The 8,896-nt window shown below is 40.0% G+C and overlaps 2 protein-coding genes across 2 annotated transcripts in view; one reads left to right on the top strand and one right to left on the bottom strand.

Moving 5' to 3' along the window:
- Positions 1 to 4,763, top strand: part of Ammecr1 (Alport syndrome, mental retardation, midface hypoplasia and elliptocytosis chromosomal region gene 1) — a 115,696-nt gene extending 110,933 nt beyond the window's left edge. Inside the window, exon 6 of the mRNA XM_005371385.3 lies at positions 278 to 4,763. Coding sequence (XP_005371442.1) covers positions 278 to 392 — 115 coding nt within the window. The 3' untranslated portion in view covers positions 393 to 4,763. The remainder of the gene's footprint in view (positions 1 to 277) is intronic.
- The window catches only part of Tmem164 (transmembrane protein 164), a 485,414-nt gene that overhangs the window by 237,510 nt on the left and 239,008 nt on the right, over positions 1 to 8,896 (bottom strand). The gene's annotated exons all lie outside the window — the stretch shown is intronic.

Raw genomic sequence — 8,896 nt, 5'->3', positions numbered from 1 at the left:
GACCAGGCTGGCCTTAAACTCACCAAGATCCACCTGCCTCTGCCTCACGAGTGCTGAGATTAAAGGCGTGCGCCACCACGGCTTGGCTGGATTCCTGTGTTCTGATCTCACTCAGCTTTGCTACTTACCAACATTGTGACCTTGGGCAAGTAACTGCTTCTCTGAGGGCTTTTTGTTTCTTACTACATAAAATAATCACTTAGGAACCTCCTAGCTCGATAATAGCATATCATCTGTTTCTTGATATTAACTTTTCTCTTCCCCTACTCTCTTTTAGGTACCGTAGTGAAAAGATGACCTTGAGTTATGCTGAATACCTTGCTCATCGCCAGCATCATCACTTCCAAAATGGCATCGGGCATCCCCTTCCGCCATACAACCATTATTCCTGACACTGAGCCGCACAACCAGTCACTGGGCCTCTCTGCAGACCTCTTTCCAGGAGACCCTACACCTTCTTGGTCTAGCTATCTCTTTTATTGTACCATTTTATGATGATAGTTTCCGTTGCCATGGTGAAGCTTCAGCATTGTCAGTTAAGACCATCATGGTAACGGGTAGGAAAATGGCATTTGTTAAGAAGATCTTGTTACTATTTTAGATCATTGATTTTTTTTTTTTTTTTGCAGCACATACAGCTTTTGGGGTGTCTTTCCTTACAATATTAGGTATATTTTTACTTTGCTAGCTCAGTCAGGTTTCTTTCTATCCCTTTTCTTTTTCTTGCTTGCTCCTTCCTTCTTTGAACTGTGGATGGAAGAAAGTATGCAGTTTTTGAAGATTTATTAGGTTTGTCTTTAGTATTCCTCGGTAAGATAGTCATTTTTTGATAGCTGAGTTGGGGATTAATTCATGACAAATTCAGGTATTTGTATATTACTCTTGAATTTGCCTGAAATTCTCTTTGCTATGACAGCTTTGTATTTGGGTTAAGTACATGTTTTTCCCATGGTTAAAGTAAGTGAGCTTTAGTTTAAGTAATGAACATTCAAAGGTCCAGGATAGGGCGTGTCACAGAGAGCCTTCTGTGCTGGTTATCATAGGAGAGACAGCCTCAAGTTAGAGAACCAATTTATAATCTAAAACATTGTTTTAGAAAAGCATAAGCTGCCTTTCAGATGGGATGTAGAAATCATTTTGAAAGGCAGCAAATATTAGGAAGAGATCAGATGCAGAATTTAGTGCCTTTGAGAAGACTATAATTAAGTCAAATTAAGAGGGGTTTTTAAAAAGGCAATTTAGAGAAATATTCTTGTAAAATTTTATTGTTTCTATATAAGAAACAACAGATTACATAAATTCCTTACTCCAAAGTATTTTTTTAGCTGAAAAAAATTATTTTGAGCAAGTAACCAAAAAGACATTTGTCTATTTTGTATTAATTTAAATTTGTTAGCTTTAGGTTTCAACAAGTCATAATTGGTCAGAGACAACTTCAGCTACTGTCGAAGACATGATAAAGATAATCTAGTGAAAGGAAATTTCATCCATGCTATGATTCCCAATTTGTCTGAGTTTCAGAGATTCGATAAAGAGCTTGAATCTCTTTCTGCACTACATACTTTTGATAGAAACACATTTCTGTGTTGACAGATATTATATTGGACCTGTGAAAATGGCACTCAGATATTTTAATTAGAGCCCAGTTCATTTGCAGGTTTATTCTTCCCATGACACAATCAAAGAGAACTTACCAATGTCAACGGAAGCCCTTATGTTTATCCCCAGGAAAACCCACAGATGATTCTGGCAGAAGATGACCTTTGTTTTATGGTAAAATATATATATTTGGGAAAATATATAAGTTTTTCAAACAGGAAGTCAATATAACAAGTGGTGAGTGAAATTATGCTGCAGAATGTATACTATAAAACTATGACATGCCGCTGATTATTGAAATGGTCAAACTTAGACATTTAATCGCTGTGATAAATGACAGACTGGTAGTTCAGAAAATCCTTTTCTAGTTCATAAGACAATTGGCTGTAATCGTTCTGCTTGCCACTAGAGCAAAGCACAGCTTGTTTTTGATGAGAGTTCTTTGAAGTTTGGTGTTCTTCATCCACAGCATCCATTGTTGAAGTAACCATTTTCAGTTATAATGCCTTAACTAAGAAACCAATTGCTAGCCCGAAAGGCAATCTCGGTAGCCAGTTCCATTGAATGCAGAGATTTGTCAGAAAAACATAAGCTTCTGGACTTTAGAATGGGCTTTGAAGTCCTGTTGTTTCTGCTTTGAAGCATGTTGGGATAGATTAGTCTTTCAGTATAAAAGCAAGAAGCTACCTGACATTTTCTTGCCCTTATAGGGAACGTGAGCACAAGCTAAATGGCATTGTCTGCTGCAAAAAATAAAATAAAAAAGAAGAAAAAAAGAAAAGTAAATGAAACATACAAATTGAAGAGAGACAGAATAGACCAATATTGTTGTGAAATCCATCTTATCCATCATCTCATCATTTCAATAGCTCCTCGTCCTGGGTGAGCTTACAGCTAGTTTTTTTTTTCTGTTGTTGTTATTGTTTTTAAAGAAAAGATCTATCACGTACATATATGCATTTATGTGTACATATACTTACACATGCATACATGCATATGTGTGTGTTTATGTATTTAACGGTGCTAATCAGTCTTGAGCAGGTCACGTGACTGGTCATGCGGACTCTAAAAATCATATCAGATTTTTTAAAATCCTTGATATATGCAGATGTTATACAGATTTTCTTACCAGTGTAATAATGTTATACTGAAGAATAACCATCCTGCAGGCTTCAGAGGACGAGGTCAGCAATATTTCCCACCATGGCTTGGGGGAAAAGGATAGTTTTGTCTCCTTTTGTATTCAAGTTGATGCACAGTGCATTTTTGTGTCTAAGTAGCTGTTGACTAAGAGTTTGTAGTGTAAAGGGTGTTATACAAGCTGTAATGGTGTGCTTCAAACAAAGGCCCTTTCACTTCTGTTGTATATTACAAAGCTGTTAAATATGTGGTTTGAAATAACTTTGAACATGTGGAAATATGTAGCATGTGTCTTTAACTCAGACAAAGATTCTAATTGCACAAGTTGTGTTCTAGCCAGTTGTGGTTTATTTGTTCAGAAACACAAATGTGAATTGCACTCTATCACCAGAATATTGTATAAGTTCCGTGATCTTTAAACAGCTCAGAAGTAATACTTGAACTTCATTTGAGTAGCACAAAGTTTACAGAGCTCCTTTTAAATGTTAATTAGTTCCAGTTCAGTTTTCCTTTTTTTTCTTTTTTTTGGTTTTTTTTTTGTTGTTGTTGTTTTTTTAATATAACTGGGTATTTTCTTGGAAAACAGTGTGTATTTTACTTTGGTATGTAGCAAAAGGCTTCCACTTCTGGAAGGTTCTATTGTTCTTAAACAAGGTCAGCTAGGTACCAGATTCTAAAAGAACAATTGCCCCCCCCCCTCAAGTGGCCTTCTGATTGCACAAATGTGCTACTACCCTCTCTAATCACCCCCACCCAGAGGAGGTCAGTGAAAGTGATGGAGGAAGTGCAGCAAGGCTTGCTCTACCCCCACTCCCACCCCCACACCTAGGATGTCCAGTCCCATGCAAATGGTTCCATTGCACACATAGCACACCGGAAGTTTGTATACTGGCCTCTTTTCCTGTCTTCAAATGTGCAAGAATTTGAAACTGTCATCTGGAATAGGTTCCATCTTTTCTGTGTTGTAGATCAAACCAAAGAAGCCCCCAGCCATGCCCAAATGCTGCTCCAAAAGCCTGCCTTCCAGTCCTTACAAAAACCTTGCAGGATTACATGTGTTAACTTTTTTATTTTTGTACAGTTTCTAAGTGATTTTTTGCTAGTGATGTTAAACTGAACTAAGTTTATTTGAGGAGTGTGAGCACCTCCTCCATTTAAATAAACTGGTGAGGTGGAAACCCACTGTGTGCCTCTCGATTTAAGGGTTTCTGATTACATCATTCTTAAGACCAGCATTGACCCTTTATATACAAAGATTTGTTTTCCTTGTTTTTATTACTGTTTCAGAAAAAAAGTGAACCTTTTATTTTGCTCCAGACCCAGTAACTGCGCTGGTACATAGACGCACTGAGAAAAAGAAAACAAACAAACAAAAAATACTTTTATAACCACCTCTAACAGCTTTTGTATATCAAAGTTAATTACTTTTGAGATATTTGGATCTAGTTTCTAAGTTATTTTAGTGTTTTATATGTTCCCCAAAATTACTTTGAATCGGTCACCAGTATAAAGAGTTTTTGGTGATGCAGTGGTGAGACGTAACGAGCAAAAAGCTACCTGGAGTAGCTTCTCCTTCCCTTCTTAGGAACCTGGTGTTTGATTACAGTGAGACGTCACAGACTCCCTGAAACCCCTTCATTACAACTAGGTCCTCCCTCCCACGTTAAATTGCTTACTAGTTTGAAGAAGCTATTGGAAGTGGGCATTTTATATGACCTGTATGGCTTTAAAATATTAAAAATGAAGAAAAAATATGAAAAGGTTTATGTGGGTCTGTACGGTATGGCTGTGGAAAGATATTGTAGTGGTTTTGACACTATTGTTATTACCTTTAAAATCATTTACCCAATAAAATGTTAAAACTGAATATTTGATTTGGATTGATTTATTTATTTAACCTACCTCATGATGGGGTTTTAGGGTCATTGGTACTTCTGTATTTAAAAGACAGGGTTTCCTGTGCCTTAGGCTAGCCTCAAAGTCACATTGTAGGTAAGGGTGATCGTTCATGAGCTGTAGAAGACATTGCTAAATTATGGGGAAAACACCTGATTAAGTGCAAACTGTTTCTTTTGACGTCAAGCTTTGCCCATCTTCATGGTATAGGTGGCAACCCAAAGGCTGTACACTGGGCATGCTACACACCTAAACTGACCACCACGTACATTGCTAGCTCCACAGTGGTACTTGTGACTTGCCCAGTGACTTCCAGCTTGAGGAAAATGCCTGGGCTTGGGAGTAGGGCAACTGGTGCCACATCTCTCAAGAGCCAGATTAAAATCTTGCATGAGGAAAGGGAGACACTTGCAGTGTGGATCTCTGGCAACTGCTGCCATGTGTCTCCTTTCTATGGGAAGGCTACTAACCAGATTGTTGACATACCTCTAGCTCCTTATCAGTCATTTGCTGTCTCACTTTCCTCTTGTATGGTTCAGCCTTAGTTGCTATGTGAATATAAATAGAACCATTTTCAGTTACATTGCCCCAAAGCCCTATTACCATGTGAATTTTATAACGTGTGCTTATGGCAATCATGGTAGCTAAAATCAGCCATCTCAGGACCTAAAGAACTATTGTGGTTTGGGCTAGTACTCTATTAAGGCATTCATGTTCTGCTTGTGGTTTATTTATTTTCATCATTTGTATGTACTGGGACATTAAGATTTCTTAATCATCTAGGCCATATTAATAGTTTCAGGTAGAATAAAGTACTATAATGGGCCCACAGCATTCTTTTTGTGGCATCAGTGGTGAACTCAATGGTCGGGACAGATTTCAGCATCACTAACCACATTCTGCCTTCCTCAATTCTTCCCCAAATTTCGGTATTCCTGCTTTAGATTTCATGCCCCACTGGGCACCTTTTAAAAAGCTCCGCTACTTCAGAAGGCAAGTGGGGCTTTGTAGGTTAGGCACTTTCTCTCTGTTCATGGGACACTATCATCACCCTGGGATCCTGTCACTGAGCTAGGGCAAGTGCTGGGGTGGGGAGGGAAGCACCTCTGGCTCTGAGCTGCGACCTGGGGGAGCTGGGAAATGAATGACTGCTCATCCAACATGGCTTCTCATTTCTTTGGCTCTGCCTTTGTGTGCTGAAACCAGTGTTGATTTGGATCAGTTGAACTTTTGGTAACTGCCCATCGGTGTTTGCGCAAGCTTTTCACTTTCAAGAGGGGATGCTAAATGGGAGACTGCAGCTGAGGCCAGCCCTTGTTAGACTTTTTTGTTTGCTTGGTTTTGGTTTGGGGGAATTGGGGTTTTTTCTTTTTTGGCAACTGTATTGAAAGGCCTTCCCTCCATACCTGCAACCCCCTACTTTCCAGATCCCAAGCCCAATGGAAGAAATCTCTCAAGAAATGGGAGGAATTATCTTAAGTACCATTTAGAAACCAGGCTACTTTTTTCAAAAACTTGGATGCTATCTCTTTAAAAAGGATCCTTTAAGAGTGGAAATACAGCTCAATTATAGAGTCATTGTCTAATGTGCCCGAGGCCCTGCATTTAATCCCTAGCACCAGCAAGAAAAATGGCCCTTCCTGTGAGAGTATATAGATTTTATTTGTAGGGGGAAACATACCAAGTCCTCGAATAAATGCCTAGTGCTACCTATAATATAGCATCATCTATAAATTAGGCACCATATAAGATTAATAACTAAGAATAGGTGCAAAAACATGCTGTAATACAGTCACAGGCATCACTCATCTTGAATTCCTGACCATTATTAAGTAAAATAAGGGTTCTGTGAACCCAAATATGACAATACTGCATGGTCAGTCTGCTAATGAGATGCCTGTTAAGTGGCTAACAGGAAGGGGTGTGATATATATATATGACAAAGACTCATCCTGAACAAGAGATAGTGGGACAGGGTGAGATTTCCTCATTTTGCCTCGAACACAATGCAATTGAAAACACAAATACTGCTTTCTGTCCTGGACTTGGTGGCCAATCCTCTGGAACTGCTGGTACCCAGCCGTGCGGCTGTCTCGGACCCAAGTGCAGATTGAAAAGAAACTAGTGAGCTAAATCCCATGAAGTTGGTTCCAAGGGGGTGATGTCTTCAAGGTGAAGTAGTCTCACATACAGTGACCAGGCCTGCCTGTGTCCACCCTAGGATTAGGGTTGGGTGGCAGACTCATTTTCACTTTGTTGCTGAGCTAGGTGCTGAAGTCCCATTTTCCAGATCAAAGAACGGGGCTGTATAAGGGTATCCCTGAATAGCCTTTAGTACTTGGTTGCACTGAAGGTAGTCTCCACAAATTAGCAACATGTTAGGGATGGGGGTTGGGGGGGGGTCAAGTCAGGGGTTTCCTGTATGCCTGGCTGTCCTGGAACACAGAGATGGGTCTGCCTACCGAGTGCTGGGATTAGAGGCCTATGCAACCAGCCTGGCTATGACATGTTAGGGACTTTTGAAGTACAAGCAAAAAAGGGGTTTAAAGGACATTCATGCTAGATCATTAGAATATGCTGGCATAGGAGGTGGTGCTTCTAGCCCTCTGTGTGCAAAGACAAGGTCTTTGCTAGTACCTAGTCATGTGCCTGTCTAGTCATGTGCCTAGTCAAGATGTCATTAGCTGTATATTGCTGCATATCACTAATTCTCCAGAATCGTAAATAACGGCATTTCCTGTGTCACCCTACCACACAAAGCAAAAGAAATAAATAAGAAAACACAAATACTTGTTTATTTCTGAAATCTTCCATTTAATACCTTTGGCCTATAGTTGGCTATGGGTATCTGAAGCCACCGATGGTGATGGAAGCTCTGTAATAATGTTCAGCAGGTATTGTGTATCTTGAACTCGTTAAGTGGGACCACCCTGAGAGATGGGAGGGGACCATATGCTTTCTTGTAGGCAGGTGTGGACCTGTGCTTGCAGATTTTCGTCCTGGCCACTGATTGCTTATTTCCACTGAGGGAGATGGATGGCCCGCTGTCTATGTTTGTTGCATACAGTTCTACATTCAAGAGCCTTGAATGTCTCTGTGCTCGTCAACTGCCCTGACATCCGTGAGCTCTTGCTCCCTTTTCCAACACATCTGGGTCAGAAAAGGTGGCTAATTTGGTCCACCATCAGTCTCCTTTCAGAGTGGAAGAAGGAGTTGTTTTTCTTTAAAAAAAAAATCATAGTTGTCACTTGACTGTGTTAAAAATAAACATAAAGTGGCATTTCGTCGCTGTCTTCTGCAAATGGATGCCAGTTGCTTATAATGTTAAGAACAATAAGGCTGCGTTAGCAACGACAATACAATTGTGACTGGGGAGAGGGATGGTGGTCGTACTTAGCTTCCAGACTTAATTTCTTTCTGTATTTTAGTTTGGCTGGGCAACAGCAAGAAGGCCTTAATTTGCACAAAGTAAAGGCAATATAATATGCATACGACCTCATAGCACTGGGTCCAATATCAGCCTAAGCCATAAAAGCCCAGTACAGCTACAACCTGTCAAAGCTTCAAGAAGTTCCAGCAGGAAGAAGCATCGCCCCCACTGCGGAGCAGAAATGACTCAACTTGCTTCTGCTAACTCACCAGTGGGCATCTATTGCCCTTCTAGATATAACATATGAGGTGTTCTCTTCCGTTCTTTTTAAAATTACATTCTAAAAATAGTATATACTTAAACACACATGTAAGTGTGTTGTTCGGATGGTGTTTACAGATAACTGGAACGGTTACAATAAGCCAAGGGTCTCACAGGACAATCCGAAGTGACTGCTGGAGTCCCAACTGCCTGTTATTCTGGGAGCCACTGGGAAGCCGTCATTAGATGAAATGACTGCCGTTTTTGGCCTTTTCCTCCCAAATGTCAGGCTCAATGTGATCCATCAATATTTATTGAGTGCCTGTGGCCTCGGAGCCATGGTGCTTTGCTTAGTTGCAGAATGAATATCATGTAATTGCGAAGACAAATTAATAATCTGGGCTAAGAAGTGGGAGGGGAATACAAGTTAGTTCTTGCTGCAAAAACTTCAGACTGGATCGAGACAGCAGTGGCTTGTCATCATAGGGTATTTCTAAATGGCTTCCACCTCAGAATGATGTTAAGAAAAATGGCATTTTGAGGTCTTTAATCCATTTGGACTTGAGTTTTGTGCATGGTGATAGATATGGGTCTATTTTCATTCTTCTACAGGTTGACATCCAGTTATGC

Source organism: Microtus ochrogaster, unplaced genomic scaffold (assembly GCF_000317375.1).
Source record: "Microtus ochrogaster isolate Prairie Vole_2 unplaced genomic scaffold, MicOch1.0 UNK107, whole genome shotgun sequence".
NCBI classification, from domain to species: domain Eukaryota; kingdom Metazoa; phylum Chordata; class Mammalia; order Rodentia; family Cricetidae; genus Microtus; species Microtus ochrogaster.
This window is presented reverse-complemented; position numbering and strand designations above follow the sequence as displayed.